This window comes from Gekko japonicus, unplaced genomic scaffold (genome assembly GCF_001447785.1).
Source record: "Gekko japonicus isolate JY-2015 unplaced genomic scaffold, Gekko_japonicus_V1.1 scaffold176, whole genome shotgun sequence".
Taxonomy (NCBI): Eukaryota; Metazoa; Chordata; class Lepidosauria; order Squamata; family Gekkonidae; genus Gekko; species Gekko japonicus.
In genome coordinates, this window is record NW_015160840.1 from 583708 (window position 1) to 604476 (window position 20769).

At 41.4% G+C, this 20769-nt stretch overlaps 1 protein-coding gene across 1 annotated transcript in view; it reads left to right on the forward strand.

Moving 5' to 3' along the window:
- Window positions 1–8399: 8399 nt before the first annotated feature.
- The window catches only part of ITGA2 (integrin subunit alpha 2), a 69599-nt gene continuing 57229 nt past the window's right edge, over window positions 8400–20769 (forward strand). Inside the window, exons 1-3 of the mRNA XM_015419005.1 lie at window positions 8400–8448; window positions 11708–11831; window positions 17291–17400. Coding sequence (XP_015274491.1) covers window positions 8400–8448; window positions 11708–11831; window positions 17291–17400 — 283 coding nt within the window. The remainder of the gene's footprint in view (window positions 8449–11707; window positions 11832–17290; window positions 17401–20769) is intronic.

Genomic DNA, 20769 nt, shown 5'->3' on the forward strand with positions numbered 1-20769 from the left:
GACCCCAAATTCCAACCACTTCATTTCATACAGGACTGTTTGCCTGAGGTCTGCCATTTGGCATGAACGTGTGAAAGAATGTGGGTTTATGGCATGCTATTGAGGCCATCTGGGCCTCACCATTTGGCTTGCAAGAGGAAGTAAGCCACAGCGTTATCAAAGACAGAACAGGAGAAGGCAAAAGGCTTTTAGAAATCAATATTTCTATACAAGGGCTGCCCTTGTCCCAAATCCGGAAACTGCAACTAATGCAGAATGCAGCAGCCAGGCTGCTGATGGGTATCCCTATGTGGGAGCATATCCAGTCTGTACTGAAGGCATGCACTGGCTGCCAATAGCATACCGGATTTGCTTCAAGGTGCTGGTTTTAACCTTTAAAGCCCTATATGGTCAGGGTCGTGAATACCTGAGGGGCCTCCTTTCCCCACATGTTCCCTGGAGAGCACTGCAGTCAGGGACACAAATCGGTTGGCCCTTCCAGGCCCTAAGGATGCCAGGCTGGCAACAACCAGGGCCAGGGCCTTCTTGGTGGTGGCTCCATCCTGGTGGAATGAGCTCCTGAAAGAGATCAGGGCCCTGCAGAACCTCTTATAGTTCCGTAGGGCTTGCAAAATGGAGCTTTTCCACCAGGTGTTTAATTAGAAGAAGAAGAGAAGAGATTGGATTTATACCCTGCCCTTCACTACCCAAAGGAGTCTCAGAGCTTACAAACTCCTTTCCCTTCCCCTCCCCACAACAGACACCCTGTGAGGTAGGTGGGGCTGAGAGAGCTCTGACAGAAACTGTTCTTTTTCAAGAACAGCTGTGCCAGAACTATGGCTTGCCCAAGGTCATCCAGCAGGCACAAGGGGGGAATCAAACCTGGTTCTCCCAGATTAGAGTCCGTGTGCTTAACCATTACACCAAATTAGAGAGCCGCATCATACACTGAGGAGTGTCCCTGTGCCCTGGCTTTACCATCTTTACCATCTTTTACCTCCAGCCTATGCCCTGGCCTAACATCATTGTCTCTATCCTGTGCCCACCTCATAATAAGTGAACAAACTGAGCTGGTATGAAAGTTATGGGAATCATACGGTCACCCAAGCTATATTAGAAATATTTTTTGCTCTTATTTTATTTAATAATGTTCCAGCTTTTAACTGTGTTTCGATTGATTGATATTTATGTTATATGTTTATATAGGTTTTAGTTGTATTTATGAAATGTGTAAGCTGCACTGAGCTCGGTTTTGCAGGGAGGGCGGGATATAAATTGAATAAATAAATAAATATTGCCATCTTACTAATCACAAACTATTTGCTGTAGAAGAGTGAAGTGAACAAAATTTGGTCATTTAAGCAGTATGTAAAATAGCATTTACCATTTTAATTAATTCATTAATGTATTAGATTTGTGTCTCACTTTTAGCCATAATGTCCTCCAACTGGTTTAAATTCTAAAATACAGTCTGACATTTTCCCTCCCTCCCTTTCCTAGTTCTCAATTAATTGCCTCCCTTTGGTGTAAAATCAAGTTTATCCCTTCAAGCTAATATGCCATCATGTTAATTACATAGTAAAATAAAACTTTGTGCGGTAAAAGATTTTACTTGTACACATTCTAGAAATATTTCAAAGAGCTTTATATAGTTTTTTAATGTTATGATACTTGAGGATGTGCAAATCACACTGGAAGACCATTAGGTTCAAAATATCACAGTACTGGATCACTGTATATGTGAAACATTATTATGTCATTTGTGCCGACTGTCCTTCTATTAATATAAGTATGAAACAGAAGCCCTTATTTGTTCTTAGGCTCAAAATAGGTCTGAAGCAAACTTGGAAGTTGGTGTCTTTTCCTCAGTATGGATATTTGAATATCTTTTCCTGACTAATGCAGTTTAGTTCAAATGTACAATATGGGGGGCGGGGAATTCTAGACTGAATGAAATAACAAAATAGGGTTGTATTGCATTTGACAGACTGCTTTCTGCAGATTTGTGGAGTTATAAATAATCATCCCTAGAGAAAGATACCAAAAAATTAAGGTTCACATTACTACTGTAGCATTACTGTGTAAATAGATGAATTTTGCTGTAGTTCCGAATCTAACCATTACCACTATGGCTGCACTCTGTTTTCATAGTGTACCATGCTTTGCTGAATCTAATTAATGCAAAAACTACTTAGTCTACCAGATGTAAATTTATTTATTTATTTAATTCGACTTATATCCCGCCCACCCTGCATGGCAGGCTCAGGGCAGGTTACATCAAATTTGATAAAAATACAATATACAAAATTAACATAATTAAAACACTAGTAAAATACCACAATAACCTTCATCTGGTGCCATTGTCACTGAAATTAAAACTTCACAGATGCCATCTCTGGTATGCATTTCTGATCCACTGAGGGGAGGCCCAGTAAAGAGGGAGAGACATCCGTCGCCCTAGTTAAAAGCCTGGTGGAAGAGCTCTGTCTTGCAGGCCCTGCAAAACTGTAAAAGGTCCCTCAGGGCCCTGATCTCATATGGGAGCTTATTCCACCAGGTAGGGGCCAGGGCTGAAAAGGCCCTGGCCCTAGTTGAGGTGAGACGGACGTCCCTGGGGCCAGGGACCACAAGAAGATGTTGATTGGCAGATCGTAAAGCCCTTTAAGGCTCATAGAGGGAGAGGCTGTCTCGCAGATATGCGGGCCCCTGGCTATTTGCTATTTCCTTGAGGGCACTCTAGCTTTGACTTTGATAGCCACACAGGTGCTTTTTGGACCTAAATTGGAAGATGTTCTAATTCAGCAACTGTGCATTTGGCACCAGACACTTGACTTTTACCTTTTGAGGCCTCACAAACATCTTTGTCATGTGTAGGGGTGTGCACAAAAAAAAAAAAATTCAGCCAATTTGGATTTGGCCGAATCAGACCGAATCAATTTCCACTGGCAGTAAGACTCCCGCATGTCAGTTTCGTCAATACCAGATTCCAGAGTCTTTCGCCAGCTAAATGTCAATTTCGGCCCCATTATATCCTATGGGCCATTGAAGTCAATGGCGAAAACATAGGGTATATTCTGGGGGCTGGAGGGGAGGGGGTTTGAGGGAGAGGCTCCAAAATCACAGGGTAGCTGCTGGAGCCTCCCCCCAAGATACCCACCATGTTTCAAGAACATTGAACCATGGGGTCCAATTCTACAGGCCCCAAACAGGTTGCCTCATCCCCTCCATTTTCTCTATGGTGGGGGAAAAAATTTCTTTCCCCCCACAGTGCTGTTAGTGGCTCTGGGGGAGGGGTTGAGGGAGAGGCTCCAAATTTTCAGGGTAGCTTCAGGAGCCTCTCCCCACATAAACCCCCATGTCCCAAAGCAATTGGACCAGTGGGCTCAATTCTATGGGCACCCAAACAGGTTACCCCCATTACCTCCATTGTTTCCATTGGGGAAACCCAGCCAGCAGCACTTAAGGCAGGCAAGCAGGGAGCACCCAGCAGTCAGACTCGCGCAGAGAATCTCAGGGAAAGTGAACTGTCTTAGGAGGTGCTTGTTTGCCAGGAGAACCAGTTGCACACTCCAGGACAAATGGCACTGTGGCAGTGCAAGCATGCCACAGTGCCACACAGAAATTGACTGAAACTGGCCTCCCCCTCCATTGGTCTTTTGGGGTTTCTGTGGAACCATCAAACCTGGTTCTCCCAGATTAGAGTCTGCACACTTAACCACTGCACCATATTAATGGTACACACTGATGGCTGCTCTGTTGGCAAGGGATGACAATGACTTTTTGACATTTATTTTTGTCCCTGTTGTGACCTAAGTGTTGATCAGAATATAGAAATGGAACAGCCTTCACTTTGGTTTTATAAAGAGGCTATGGGGGAAGAATTCAGGGGCTGACAAATAGGGAACTAAACTTTAGGGACCTAAAGAAGTATGTAGTGTTCACTCTGAATTTCAGCTAGCTAAATTTTCTCTGGTGATAGAAGTAGCATGGATGGAAGGATTTTATTTCTGTGAGGCCCCTCCATGAAGTGGGATGCATTGTCTGTCTGCACCCTGCTGCATTGTCCCTGTAAATGGAGGTTGGTCCACCAAGCATTGGGATGATAGAGAGGAGTAGTACTTTCCTTTCCTTAACAGGCTTGTCAACAAGATGATGCATGGGATAGAGCAGGTAGAGAAGGAAGTACTTTTCTCCCTTTCTCACAATACAAGAACTCGTGGGCGCTCAGTGAAATTGCTCAGTGGTCGGGTTAGAATGGATAGAAGGAAGTACATCTTCACCCAAAGAGGGATTAACACATGGAATTCACTGCCAAAGGAGGTGGTGGTGGCTACAAGCATGGACAGCTTCAAGAGGGAATTAGATAAGCATATGGAGCAGAAGTCCATCAGTGGCTATTAGCCACAAGGTATAGATAGGAACTCTCAGTCTGGGGCAAGTGATGCTCTGCATTCTTGGTGCTTGGGTGGGGGCAACAGTGGGAGGGCTTCTAGTGTCCTGGCCCCACTGGTGGACCTCCTGATGGCACCTGGTATTTTTGGCCACTGTGTGACAAAGTGTTGGACTGGATGGGCCAATGGCCCGATCCAACATTGGCTTCTCTTATGTTCTTAAGTGTCTTCATGTTTTCAAACAATGATATGAGAAGTTGTCAATATAGACCATAGCCCTTTTAAAAAGCACGTACAATGAATATAGTATCATTGTAAGCCCTGCTTCCTGACCTACATGTGGTCTTTGAAATGTGTACATGATCAGATTTGTGCAACTTGAAAATGTGGATCTGTGTGCATATGGCACACTCTGTGTGCTTGATGGGGTGTGATTATATTCAAAGAATCCTGTGTGCATGTATGTGTGTGTTGGTTGGTTCTACATACAGATTTCAGTTAACGTGCAGATTGAGTGTGTAGCTTGTATGTGCCAACCTGCACACCTATCAAATGACATCATTCCTTGCAGTTGGATGTGTAAAGTAAGACAAGGCCTTGGCTTAGTGATAGAGCATAAGTTTTCCATGCAGAAGGTCCCACCTTCAGTCCCCAGCATCTCCCATTAAAGGGATCAGTAGGAGGTGATGTGGATAACCCCTACCTGAGACTCTGGAGAGTTGCTGCTAGTCCGAGTAGATAATACTGACCTTGATATACTGCCACTTAATATAAGACAGCATCATGTGTTTATTGCATTAAAGATGGCTTTAATTGAGGATTAGACAGATTTATGGATGATAGTCCATATTCAGAGGCAGTAACCCCCTGAATACCAGTGCTAGGAGGCAACATGAGGGGAAGGCTTTGGCTTCTATGCCCTGTTTGTTGGCACTCTGGGGCAAGTGATTGGTCACAGTGTGAAAGAGTGCTGGATTAGATAGACCACTACTCTGATCCAGCAGGGATGCTTTTACATTCTTAGCTATCTCATTTTGTTAAAGTTGATGGATGATGTGATCTGTGATAGCTGTTTCACAGGGACGTGTCATAACTTGATGGTGCAGTTTAGAGTCATGTTCATGTATGATTTCATCATTAACTGTTAATATCCAAGGGAAGAAGAGGAAGAGGAGATTGGATTTATACCCCGCCCTTCACTACCCAAAGGAGTCTCAGAGCGGCTTACAAACTCCTTTCCCTTCCCCTCCCCACAACAGACACCCTGTGAGGAAGGTGGGGCTGAGAGAGCTCTGACAGAAATTCAGCTTCTGAATTCTGAAGGGTATCTGGTGCTTTCATAAACTTCTGTGCTTCTCTGATGCCTGAGACTTACTGGGATTTTTAAAAAGATTGTACAAGTTAGGAAGACTTTGAATAGCTCAGCTGGAATACCATCACCTCCACTAGCTTTGTTGTTAGTAATGCTTTCTAAGGCCCATTTAACTTCACATTGCAGGATGTCTGGCTCAAGGTCAGTGATTATACCGTCGTGGTTGTCAAGGACATCGAGGTCTTTCTTGTATAGTTCTTCTGTGTATTCTTGCCATCTTTTCCTAATATCTTCTGCTTCTGTTTGGTCTCTACTGTTTTTGTCCTTTATCATGGCCAGCTTGGCATGGAACGCTCCCTTGATTTCTCCAATTTTCTTGAAGAGATCTCTAGTCCTTCCCATTCTATTGTTTTCCTCTGTTACTTTGCACTGTTCATTATGAAGCATTGCCTCAGTCATTAATGAAAAGGTTGCATCCTCCGTCCAAACCATAACAAGTGCTGGGGGCCTTGACTTGCCCAGGAATGGCATACACACTGTATAGTCCAGGAACCTCTTTATCAGTAAACAGACTATATCTTGATTAAAATGTCCCCATTTCCCAAAACAGATCTGAGTGTTTCATGCCTTAGAACTGTTAACTTTCTGGTTCCATTTTTTTTTTAAAATTCCTGACATCCTGACCATTAGACATAGCTTGGAATTAATCAGCATAGCAACCACAAATGACATATGTACAGGGTATTATCTTAATTAGGGTTTCCACTTTGAAAAGTAAACAGTGCTTCTCGTGAGCAGCTGTCCTTGCGGCGCATTGAGGATAGAGTCAGTGCCCCGGACTTCAAGGTTCCCAGTAAAAACTCTGCAGTTCCTGACAAGAAATCCAGTGGTTATTTTCAAAATTTCTGCAGCCTTCAAGCCTTTGACCCCAAAATGACAGTAAAGATTTATCAGTGATCATGACTGTTGCAAGGGAGAGTATTCAGAAATTATGTTGATTATTATGTCTGTGGGCATCTTCCTTCCCACACAGTTCCTGCATCCTGCCCAGCAGATTATGCCACAGGAAATCGGTTTGATTGCAGTGGAGGTTTAACTTTATATGGTAAATAACTTTACTATGTAGCATTTGTTCAAGAGGTCATCTTTGTTTCATTTTACTAAGCTATGACTTCAAGTGAGGTTTCAGAATGATTAAGATTTAAATTTTGCACTCTGTTTGACTTAGATCTCTTCGGTGTTCCCTGACAAAGTTCATTTGTGCTGTGACTATGCTGCAGACACTTGGTTAGTGCAATTTCTGGCTTTCTTGCCCACTCCAAATACTAAATAAATTAATTTACTGGAGAAGATGCAGTACCCCTGAGATTATGGTAATTAACAGTGCAATCCTAGAAAAGAGCAAGAGTCCAGTAGCACCTTAAAAACTAACAAAATTTGTGTCAGGGTATGATCTTCTGTGAGTCACTGATCACTTCGTATACTGGGTACCCATCTTGATGTAGTGCAGTCCTAAGCGAAATTGCATCCTGCTAAGCCCATAGACTTCAATGGACTTAGAATGGTGTAATTCTGTCTAGGATTGCATTGTAAATTGGCTGACTTATGCACAAAATCACATGAAGTTTGTCCCCTCCTTATGCCTGTGCAGTGGGACATCCATCCTGCATGCACATATGTTCATCTGTTTGTGAGAAAGTACCAGATCACTTTGCAAATGAAATGGGAGGCCAGTACCTGGATGAACATGGGGTTTAAAACCAAATGTTGGGCTGTACATGCGTTAAACGTAACATGAGAATTATCATTTCAGAGAGTAGCTGAGTTGATCTGCAGTAGAACATACAGATTTGAGTCAAATAGCTCCTTAGAGACCAACAGGGTTTTCAGGGTGTGAGCTTTCAAGAGTCAGAGCTCCCTATTTCAGAAGAGAATTAATGAGCATAAAGAAAAATTGAGTATATACTGTATGTACATTCACTGTAACTAGATTCAGGTGGGTAGCCGTGTTGTTCTGAAGCAATAGAGCAAAGTTAGAGTCTAGTAGCACCTTCAAGACCAGTAAAGTTTAATTCTGGGTTCTGCTTTCATGTGCAGGGGCAGTTTGCATGCACACAAAAGCTTATACCCAGAATTAAACTTTGTTGGTCTTAAAGAAGAAGAGAAGAGGGAGTCTCAAAGCGGCTTACAAACTCCTTTCCCTTCCCATTCCCACAACAGACAACCTGTGAGGTAGGTGGGGCTGAGAGAGCTCTGACAGAGACTGCTCTTTTTCAAGAACAGCTGTGCCAGAACTATGGCTTGCCCAATGTCATCCAGCAGGTGCAAGTGGAGGAGTGGGGAATCAAACCCAGTTCTTCCAGATTAGAGTCCACGCACTTAACCACTACACCAAACTGGTGCCACTGGACTGAAGAAGTGTGCATGCACACAAAAACATATACCCCAAATTAAACTTTGTTGGTCTTAAAGGTGCTACTGGACTCAAACTTTGCTCTATTCACTGTTAACTGTAACATAACTCTCATATTAAGGAAAATAGAAAATGAAGGTCAGAAGTGAATGAAATCCTGCTTTTTGATGCTGCTCCCAGAAATCACCATCCTCATCCTCTGCCTCTAGTTGTCTTCAGGCCCCTCCTGTGGCTCCTGCCCCTGGTCTGCTGTAGTACCATTAGCCAGGGAAGGCTATGTAAACCTGGCCAGCTGTCCCTGGGTATGCTAGCAAGGCCTCCTCTCTCCTCCTCCCTTACGCTGCCCTTGGCAGGTGAGTCTGCCTCTGCTCAGTCTGCCTTCCTTCCCTGGCCACTTCTACCACTTTGCTTCTGCTGTCGCCCTCCAACACTGTTCTGCAGGCCTATATAGGTGTGGGCTTTTCCTGCCCCACGGATGTTACTGCATCTGCCTGGTCTGATCCTGGCAGTGATGGGGGGGCCCTCTGGCCCCAACATTGCCACAACCTAATGGCCAGCCCTGAGAGATGTGACAGCACCTCTGGTAAGAAAAGCCCCATGCCTATTTGTAGGGTTGCCATTTGCCTGGTGGGGGATCCTCCTATTTTGTGGGCTCGTGCCTGCCACCGGCCAGCTGGCGAGAATCCCCCCCCAAACAGCGAGATCATATGCAATGTGCCTGTATCACCTGAAAGTGACATCAGCAAGTCAGTGGCATTGGGTGTGACGCTCTGGCTTTTGGGCAAAACTATAATTTTACCATAGAGTTTTGCCCAAAATCCAGAGGGTCTTTCTGGATGTCACCAACATGCCAACGTCACTTCCGGGTGACACAGGCACGTCACGTGCGACATCACTGTTTCGGGAGGTGAAAGGGACCTGGTAATCCTACCTATTTGATTAACTACTGAGCCACTCTCCCCTTGTGTAACATTGAAAAGCAGACAGTGAGGTTCCAGAATAATGAAGATTTTACACTGTGGTCAATTTCAGTAAGTTTCTGTGTTTGAATTTTCATTAGTCAATGTCCCAGTGTACCTCCCTTATCTTCAATAAGTAACATATTTATGGCTGTAACCTTTTTACTTGTTCAGTTATGAAACATGCTCACATACCCCACCACCCAAGGGATCCTCCCTGTCAAATTCCATGCAAACAGGTTTTGATAAGCACTTAAAATAGTCTCTTGCACTGACTGAATACACATCCCCTGTTCTTGGCTGCTTCTAAAATACTCCTCTGATAGTCCAAAGATGATTGATGTTTTCAAAGAGAAAACTCTCATAGATCTCCTATAAATTATAGCAGTGCTCATGTAATATGGATTTCAATAGGGCTTCCTCCAAGTATGCAAAGATGGCATTTTGTGTCTTTTGTAAAACAGGCCTGATAATTATGTCTGTAACATCTATGGGCAATATGAGGGAGCGTTTAGATTGATTTGGGAGTTTGTACCACGCTTTCAAAACACAAAGTGCTTATGTTTAGTCTTAGAATTAACTCCTATCTCCAGATTTCCATTTGTACTGTGCATAGATACTTAAAACAGTCTCTCAACTGTGCAAAACTATAAATGCCTGAAACCATAGACTTACTCTGATAAAGGGAAAAGTAGATTTCATTGTGTTCAAGAATTTTCAGTGTAGTCTTGATAGAGGAATGATCCCAGATAAAATGCTTATGGGTTCTTCCTGTAGTGTTAATTTGTAAGAAATGTAAAAATTGTGGAAATGTTGAAGTTATAAAGGGGAAACCCCCCCCCCCCAGCTTTTTCCCTCCAGAAATTTTTCAGGGGGAACCCCCCCACACCCAGATATTTTGAAGAAATAAATGTATACATCACTTACTTTTGCCTAGATGTATTTTACTGCTTTAACATAAAATAAATCCTTTATAATTTAGCATATAAAATTGTACTATTTGGCATCATTATGAAATGTAACAGTATAAATGTCTTGGTATTCTGCAAGCAAAATTTCAAATATATCTAAATCTAAAGCTGCAGCCTAGGCTACCTTAGCACATGTATCTTAGTTTTTGCAGGAAAACAATAAAAGTTGAGACTAGAAAACACATCTTTTGTAGCAAGCATTGTGTGTTACTTGGACAGAACCAGTCTCATACTACTACTACTACTACTACTACTACTACTACTACTGCTACTACTACTACTACTACTACTACAACCCACCACCACCCACCACCCACCACAATGGTTGTGGCTTGATTATTTTATTTCAATTGGGTAGTTGAAATTAACTTTGTTTCGAGTAATTTGTCTTTTCTGATTTCTCCCTGAAATCCAACAGTCCATTACTTTTCCTGAATGTTTCTAATTAGTCTGTTTGGGTCCAAATCAGAAACTCAAAGAGAGGCAGGACAGGAAGGGAGGTTTTGCAGACTTTTAGAACTTCACAGTGAAGAAGCAGGCAATACCTTCCCAAGCCTTCTATACTTCTGCTTGAGCCGCATCCTGTGTTACAGTTGCCAGAAATGGCCCAGCAACTGGTGAGGGAACTTATCAGGTGAGGGATGCTCACCAGTGACATAATGACATCAGCAGCAACACACTGATGTCATTCCCTATGCTCCTGGAAGTGATGTCTGCACATCAGCGGGGGAAGCTGGCGATGCTCTAGAATTTAGGCAAAACTCTATTCTAGAGTGTCCTCAGTGATGCACGGACTGTGTTACTTCCGCATGCCCTGGAAGTGATGTCAGTGATGGGCTGTGCGTCTTATTCTCTGGAGTTTCCTGCCCAATATCCCCCTACCGGCAAGCTGAGCAGCGATGGAGAACAGCTGTTGAGGGCAGCCCTGCCCTGTAGCGTTTAACATCAGAAAAACCCTGCAAGGACTGGATTTAAAAAAGGATGCATAGAGATGTAACACTAAACTATAAAAAGAAATAAAAAAGAAAGTAAAGAGAATGTTCTCTTTCGAAAGAGAATAAGAGGAATCAGTGGCTATATCTGAAAGGAAGTGAATTTCAGAAAAAGCAATTGTACTTCCTGTAGCAATGCTAGCTGAACATGACATATAGGGCTTTGTGTATATCACAGATAAATCAATAAAAATTTTATGATCGTGCAGAAATCTGTACTAAGGGAAATTGATTCCATATAAAATTATGGAAATAATATATATATATATATGTGCTTATTTGTCACATTTATCCTTCTTCAGCTGGTCATGGAGAGGGAAAAGAGTTATATGGGGCACAAGTCATGCCCCTTGACTGCAGGAAATCCTGCTGTGACCTTCCGAACACTCATTCACGTGTCCACACACACACTGGCTTTTGCAATTTCATCCATATGCCTATCTGTACACTTTCAAAGGCTAGAAACTTGTTATTTTAAATGACAGCTGAGATTCTCAAGAAATTTTCTGTTATAATGCCAATTCCTGCCCATGTGCACTACAGTTCTGGAAATATGGAATACATAAAAGTGACACATAAATCTGGTGTGGGGCGTGTGTGGAACTGGTATGAAGAGAAAAGAATACATCAGCACAATCAATTTCTTTGTTTAATTGATTCTTACAGCAATATTGTTCTTCCTTGTAATAGGCATTCTTCGAAACTGCTGCGAAGCATACAATATTGGGCTCCAAGGAGCAAAAGTATTCTCTGGACCCTCAAGTGAGCAGTTTGGGTATATAGTTCAGCAGCTTTTAAACCAAGAAGGCAAATGGTAAGCATTTTTTTTTAAATTCTACATTCACAGCACAGAGGGAAAAACTAAAGCCTTGTAGCTATGAATGTGGGGTGTTTTTTGTTTTTTATATGGCCCATGTTTCAAGCATTACATCTCAAAGCCCATTTAGGTAATGCAAAAGAAGTAAAGGGGGGGGGGAAGCTTTGGGAACTATAGACTGCAATTCTGATTTAAAGTTGATTTTGTGCTGCACCCATTTCTTAGCTACACCATAATTAAGCTTTTTACAGATAATTCATGTTGCACTTTGATCTGCTCCCACCCACTGTCTGTTTTACATACTTTTATATTCAGACCTATTAGGCAAGAACATTCATTGGCAGGATGTTTAGAAAGCTGACTAATAATTCTTTGAAGGAGTGTTTCAGTTTCGTCACTACAGTATTGTCAAGGCAGGGTGGAAAGTTTATAGAACAGTGCTGTTAGAACAAAGCACCTAGATGCTCAAATAAGATACCGTATTTTTTTTAAAAAGTCATACACAGAAGAGCTTATTTTCTAATGGAATGTTCCTTATGGGATTCTGTTGGACTACAATGATCTGTCCTTCCATCTAGAATGGAAAAACCCATGCTTGAGTGCCTAACGTGAAGGCAATGGTGGGACTCCTGCAGACTCCCGCAGATGGGGAATATTTGAGGGATTTCCTAGATGTGCAAAAATAATGTGTGAGTTTACAAAGATAATCAACTTCCCCAACCAACCTCCTAATGAAACTTCGTGGGCCCCTAGCTTGTATTTTTTATGCTGTTTCTGGGAATTTGATATATAACCAATTCTGGTTTTCTCTATGAGGAAAAAAATGTAAAAATTAAGTTATTAATTTTTCCCCAGCATTGTATTGAAGGCATATTTATGTTCTTCTATTTGCCCTTAAAGAGATATTGCCGTATTAATTAACTAATGGAGGCATGATTTGGTACACCAGTGTAGATAATATTGTTTAATGGACACCAGCCAAAGCTGGGCAAAAGGACTCCAAACCACCTCAGCTGCCTAGTTTTCTAAAGTGACTGCTGGGTCGCATAGCACTCCCTAACTGTGAACCTGGTCTTTCAAGGGGCATATAATCCCATCCAAACAGAAGTGATCTCAAATCTCAGGTCTGCCCTCCTACTAACCCAGAGGACCTTATCCAGCACATTACTGACTCCAAGCACTGGTTCAGAAGATCGATGTATTACTGGGTATCATCTGCATATTGGTGACACCACAGTCCAGACTTTTTGATAACCTCTGCCAGTTGCTTCACGTAGATATTAAATAGCATGGGGGATAAGATCAACTCCTGTGAAATCCCACATGTCAATGGCCATGGGGCAAAGCAGGAACTTCGCTTTACAACAGTGCCAGCTGGCAGAAACGGAAAAGAAAGTGGAGCATGTGACTGAGAAAGTTACAGAGATGGACACCGCAAGTAAGAAGATGAAGAAAAGAATGGGAGAAGTTGAAATAAAACAAAATCTCCAAGAAAATCATCTGTTACAGCTGCAAATGGGAAAAGCCAATATGATTCTCATGTTCCAGGGAGTTCCTGAAACAGAAAAAGAAGATCTGAAGAAGACTCTGGGCAAGATTATTGCTCCAGTGACAGGCTTACCAGCGGAAGAAATAATAAAAGATATGGAGATGGCCTATCAGGCTTACTCCAATTATATTAAAAAAAAATAGCCTGCCTGGAAAGATTGTGGTCAGATTTTCAAGAAGACAGACCAGCGATGCCATATTAAAGGCAACTTCAGCAACTCCACTGAAATTCGGGAATACAATCATCAAGACTTTAAAAGACATTCCATTTGAAATTCATCAAAAGAGGAAGAGCTATAAGGATTTAACCTCTTTTCTTCAAACAAATGGAATTCAGTACCGGTGGGCGATCCCTGAATGTGTCATCTTTAAAATCAACGATAAAAGGGAGAAGATAGACTCCATCTTTAAAGCCAAAGAATTTCTGAGACATCAGCTGGGAACAGGGGAAGAATCTAAAGATGAAGAAACTAAGTCAAGTGACTCAGATGCCTCTGGAACGGATGAGGACTCTGCAGCAGAAACGGGTGCGGGAGCAATGAAGGACTCTGATAAATGGCCCTTTGAAGTAAAGAAGATGCTCAGAAAGTTCTCTCCTAATAACTAACTTACTAATACAGAAATTGTGAAAAACAAGAACTCTACAAGTATAATGTTGTACTAACACTTTGAATATTAATATTTAGTTTAACACGGATGTGATCTCCCACTCTTGGATTTTTAGTTAGTGTGGGTATCTTTCCTTTATCCATAGATGTAGTTCACCTCCCTATATTTTTCTTTGTAGTTCTGTAGTCTCATTTAAAAATTAAAAAAATAAAATTAAAAAATTAAAAATACCTCTCCGGGGGTTTCAAAAAAAAAATAAGAAAAGAGGACATGTGGCAGGGAGCTACCATCCATCGCAATTATTCAGCATGAGTAGAAATAAGTGTTTAGGATTGCACATTGGGTTAGATGAAATGGAGTAATCTGGGCAGTGGTAGAAAGTTATTAGTGCTACACAACAGTTTACATACATTATGAATCTCAAATTCACCCCCCCCCCCAGGATATATTTCATAAGAGAGGTGAACAGTTAGTTGCGGCTATTTTCACTTTGGGTACCTGTGTAAATAATATGCTGCAACTACATCCCTTAAATGTAAGCTATCATTACAGGATAATTATGGTGCAGGCAGACATTTAATTGAATATTTTCAGAGACAAAATTAGAATAATAATGCTTCAGAATTTCAAAGATATATTTGGGATCTTTTCCCCATAGGAAAACTGTTCTTTAATGTTGCTAGAAATAATGGCAGCAGGGAGAGGAACATAACAAGAGCCCTGCTGGATCAGACCAATGGTCTATCTAGTCCAGAATTCTGTCTCACATAGTAGCCAACCACTTCCTCTGGAAGGCCAAGTTTGGTGTAGTGGTTAAGAGCCTGGACTCTAATCTGGGAGAGCCAGGTTTGATTCTCCACTCCTCCACATGCAGCTGCTGGTGTGAACTTGGGTCAGTCACAAGTTGTCTCAGAGCTGTTCTCTCAGGAGCAGTTCTCGGAAGAGCTTTCTCAGCCCCACCTACCTCACAGGGTATCTGTTGTGGGGAGGGGAAGGGAAAGAAGATTGTAAGCTGCTCTGAGACTCCTTCAGGTAGTGAAGGGTGGGGTATAAATCCAATCTCCTGCTCCTCTTCCTCTTCCTCCTCTTCTTCTTTAACAGGTATAGAGGCTGAGGCCTTCTTGATTCTGGGATTCAGAGGCTTAGTGCCTCTGAATATAGAGGTTCCCCTCAGTCACCGTGGCTAGTAGCCATTGATAGACTTATCCTCCATGATTCTATCCAATCCCCTTTTAAAGCTGTTTATTCCTGTGGCCATCACTATATTCTCTGGCAGTGAATCCCACATTGAGTTAATCACTCTCTGTGTAAATGCTGATGATTTTAGTGAATTAAGTCTGATGATTTTATGGATTTTAATTGATTACTGTAATATGTTTTAATTTGTAAATTTGCATTGATTGCAGATATTTATATATATGTGTTGGTACCTGCCCTGAGCCTACAATATGGGGAGGGTAGGATATAAATCTAATGAAATAAAATAAATAAAGTAGAATTTCCTTTTGTCTGTCCTGAACCTACTGCCTATCTGTTTCATTGGATGCCCTCGAGTTCTAATATTTTGAAAGAGGGAGAAAAATTTCTCTTTGTCAACTTTCTCCACCCCCTGCATAATTTCATAAACCTCTATCATGTCCCCCCTTAGTCGTCTCTTTTCTAATCTGAAAAATCCCAGACTCTTCAGCCTTTCCTCATAGGGAAGGTGCTCCAACCCCCTAATAATTTTGGTTGCCCTCCTCTGTACTTTTTTCAGGTTTGCAATGTCCTTTTTGAGATATGGTGACCAGAACCCTAACCCTAACCCTCTAAGCCCAGTTACAACAAACTTCTACATGGAACATTTTGAAAAGATACCTTTAGAATCTGCACCCCACAAACCTACAGTCTGGTTCTGGTACATAGATAATACCGTTATCATTTGGAGCCATGGAGAGGTAGAATTGATGGAATTCTCACCTCAATAATATCCACCTGAACATACAATTCACCATGGAAAAAGAAATCGAGGGTAAACTCCCATTTCTTGATATCATGGTCATCCACAAAGCTAACCTTCAATTAGGTCACAAGGTCTACAGAAAACCAACTCACATGGATTGTTATTTAGACAAAAACTCCAATCACGACCCTCAGCAAAAAAGAGGCATAATCAAAACATTAGTAGACCATGCAAGACAGATATGTGAACCACACTTTCTCAACGATGAACTAAATCATTTAAACCACACACTTCAAGCAAATGGCTACTCCAAGAATGAAATCAGAAGAGTGATTAAACCAAAGGTAAAACAGACAACTGAGGAAAAACAGTCTCCCACAGGAAAAGCGTTTTTTCCATATATCAAAGGAATCACTGATCAAATGGGAAAACGTATGAAAAAACACAACCTACAAACAGTATTCAGACCCACCAGAAAAATAAAACGGATGTTACGATCAGCAAAAGATAGAAGAGACCACCTCACTTCTGTAGGCGTATACCACATACCCTGCAGTTGTGGACAGGTTTACATCGAGACCACACAACGTAGCATCCAGACAAAAATAAAAGAACATGAAAGACACTGCAGACTTGGACAGCCTGAAAAATCAGCAGTGGCTGAACATAGCCTAACTCAAACAGGACACAGTATCTTATTCCAAGACACTGAAATGCTGGACAACACATCCAATTACCATGTCAGATTACAAAGGGAAGCCATTGAAATTCATAAACATAAACACAGTTTCAACAGGAAAGAAGAGAGTTTAAAAATAATACAGGGCATGGTTTCCAGTCTTGAAAAACACAAAATGCTCTACATCTTACAACAACACTACAGAGAAGAGTAGAATTTCAACATCCAATCCATATGCAAAAGAACCTCCTCAGGAAAGCTCCTCCATTAGCACGTCACAGCCTGGGAAACTCCTACAAGGTAATGACTCAGCCCTGCACACCTTCCTGAATAGATATAAATCACCTGCCTACCATTTTTCTTCTCACATTGACAAGAGAGTACTCCATCTTTCTGTGTTATATCTCTGAGGATCCCAGTCACAGCTGCTGGCAAAACATCAGGTACTACAATGCCAAGACCATGGCCATACAGCCCAGAAAATCTACAACTAATTTTTTTATTCTGTTCTAAATAAACTCCTATTCTATTCTATTCTATTCTATTCTATTCTATTCTATTCTATTCTATTCTATTCTAAATAAGTAAAATGTAGGGAAGAAACATATATGCTTCCAAGAGGTTTTCTGGAGGAAAGGAGGGATAGGAATCAAATTATAATGTATGTTTGTTTTTCAGGTTACTTGTCAGCTCACCCTGGAGTGGATATCCAAAAAATAGAATGGGAGACATCTATAAGTGTGCTATTAATCAGCACAGCAATGAATGTTTAAAGATGAACTTGCAGAGTAAGTTATAATATTAGCATGCTGCATTTTCAGAAATGAGTTAAGGCAGATAGACAAGAAAAAGTTTTCATGAAGAAATGTATGAAGTAGAAAATCTTCTAGAATAACATGCTTTAATCTGGTTTCTGACGTTTACTGGGTTGATCCTTAAAGATCCTAAAGCCTAAAAGTTAAAATTCTTGCTAGATGTGCTCACAAAAGGCATCTAGAGAAAATAGTGTACTCATATAAATTGGGATGGGAACTCATATGAATTGGGATGGGGACTCATATGAACTGGGATGAGAAAGTGGGAAATCTGTTAGTTCCAGTTATGAAATAACATGGGCACTTTTGCTAGTTTCACATTACCATTGTTCTATGCTGGTCAGTACTTCCTTTTCCACATCCAGCTGCAGGTAAAATTGGCAGTGAGGGTTCTGCCCAGCACAAGTGCTATATTCCCCATAAAAATCCATTCCCACAGGCAGGGTCCTCCCATGTTTCTGCTTGAAGTAAAGCCTTGCAGTTTCTCTTTTGCTCCACTGTTTTCAGGTAAATTAATTACTTAATTACTTCCTGTTTTCTTGAAGTTTTCCAGTATTCAGTTGGTATAAACGAATGCTTTTCCAGAGAGAGCAGTGTTGAGTACAGAGTTGGAGAAGGACCTGGGAAACCCACTCGAATCCCCAATCTGCCTCGGAAACTTGCTAGGTGACCTTGGGCCAGTCACACACTCTCAGCACCACAGGGTTGTGAGGATAAAATGGAGGAGAGGAGCCCAATCAGAGCCACTGTGGGGTCTTCATTAAGGAGAAACAGGAGGTGTAAAGGAAATAAATAAAGAATGCTTGATTATTAGTTTTCTTGTGATGTAGCAGGCCAATGTCATTGCTCAAGGGTTGGATCTAGCATGCTGCGCTGCTGCTGAAAACAGGAGGAGCAGTTCCCTTCAACCATTAAAGAAGGCAGTGGGGGGGATTATGGTTTTTGCGTATACAAAAACCATATAGTATAGGGATGTAGTATAGAAAGGAATTAGGTGAGGTTGAATTTTAAAAGTCAGGCTAGAGTCAACACTATATTTCACAAAATAATAAATAAAATAATAACATGACGAATGAGTGGACTTGCTGCAAAAAAAAAAAGTTCTTGTGTTCTCCTTCCTGGTCCCTAGAAAGAGCTGGTAATAGAACATTGATTCATGGGTGTCACTGTAGCAATAAAAACAGCCACAGCAAGCTCCAAGAAAACTGGAATCAGACTGGAATGAAAAGAAAGACAGGGCATTTTAAAAAGGGACAAAAAACTTGGAAAGACTCAATGGCACTTTGACAATTCAGGTGGCACAGACAGACACTACAGTTGTGTTTTGAGTAGAAAAATTGTTACAAAGGAAGTTTTAAAATACAGAAAAGTAGTACAGATAATACTGGAAACCAACAGCCTTACCACTGTGCCAGCTGACTGTTCTGGAAAAAACCGAGTGAAGAAATCATGGCACTTAAAGATTATTAAATTGCTAGCATGAACCAGCTATTATTAATTATTCTGGATTATTTCTGGTCTGGGAAGCCCACTGCCCACCTATCTGAGAGCTGATAGTCCAGTGCCAGAATGTATGCTTTGACCTTTGGTGGCACTTTACTTACAGTTTTATTCCCACAATAAATCACTGATGGAAGGCATTTCCATCAACAGAGTGGGGACTTCTCACTCATCCCCAATACAGTCTGAAATGCTGCTCCTGTGGGACAGAGAAGTCAGAGGTCTGAAGTGGGAGAGTCGAACGGGCGAAATTTCCTTCCCTCTTCCATCAGTGGAAATTTTCTGTGGGATCCAACCCAGTGAAACATGCACTACAGTGAAAGTTGGAAGAATGCGAACATATACAGACAAAGTGGTGTAGCTGCATTTAGGGACTGAAGGCTTATTCAAATGACCATTTTGTTTTGAAACCATGTATGTGTGTATGACGACCCCCTTCCCTTTCTCTCACTCAGAGGCAAGATTTCCCCCCGTTTCTATTTGCCTTTCTGACTGAACAGCCCTAGTGGTCTGCTTTCTTCTTTCCTGAAGAAAACTGGCTGTCCCACCCTGTCTCAGTATGATATTTTACTGCTGGCTCAGCCCAGGAATCTGAGGGGAAGGGTCGGGATCGCCCTTTAACTTAAACCCCTGAAAATGGCACTAGAGACATTTGAAATTCAAAATCAACAAAACATTTTATTCAACACAGAGGGGAAAGGTCAAGTGAAATCATGGGTAAATTTCTGTGGTAACTCATAACTCTGAGGTAAAATCAGTACATGCACAGACTTTAGTTCTTATGTTTCAGGATAATGAAAGTTTCTTAAGCTGTTCATAGTTACATAAATCTTTATGTTGAGAAGCTTTTGTTTGAGTGTTTTCCACACACTCCAGCACACTTTCTTTGAATTTTCTCTGACTCTTTTGTTTTCCAGAAGGCTGGTACACTCTTACCAGTACCCACCTAAACTCCTTCTCTTGAAACACCAGTACTCGTCTTGAGTTCTAACTGACTCGTAAGGTCTCTAAAGGCAGTTTCTAACCACACCAGACCAGGGATCTTTCCACTCTTCAGAGCTAACTCCCTGTTTGACTGGGTATGGAAATTCTCCCCTCACTATAAGATCTATCTCCTTTCTTTGGCCCAAATGGGAGTCCTACTTCCCAAACTTCTTTGCCAACTTTACCCCAGTTTTCCATCTGTGTTAAACTGCTCTCAGCTAAGGCTGAAATCAGATTGAATTCTCTTCAGCATCCAGTTCAGAAGTCTTTCTCTGATCAGCTGATGCTAACCAATCAGATCTCTTGGAACAGCCTTTCACTCAAGGCTGTCTGGCTCAGTGAAGAATTAGCCCTTCATGGTCCTTTATCTGTTTACACAGCGCTTCTAATTTTTTAAAAGTGAAGCCCATCACACTGTGAGACCACAGCAAGGTGCATTTGTGCTGCCAAGTACAGGACTAATCTTTTGGCACATCATCACAGTCATTTGAAAACTGATACATGCATTTTACATGCCAGTTGCTGAATTCTGTGGTTGGGAGTAGAAGCTGTGTAGTGTGTGTGAGTGTGAGTGTGTGAAGAGTAGAATTGCAGTTACTGATTCTGAAAGTAAATATGTTTGGGGGAGATATTTTAACCTGTCAGATGTTTTCTGCGAATAGTGATCTGATACTGATAACATATTGTTATTTTTTAAAAACTGTTTATTTTATCTCAACCATAAATGGTAGCCAAAACAGTAAGTTTCTGTGTTACTTCCCAAATACACTTAGTCTGGGAGTCACTGGGGGAAATGAGCTTCATAAATGGTACTGCATGCCCTTAATTTTCAACATGAGATACTTATTAAGAAAGCAC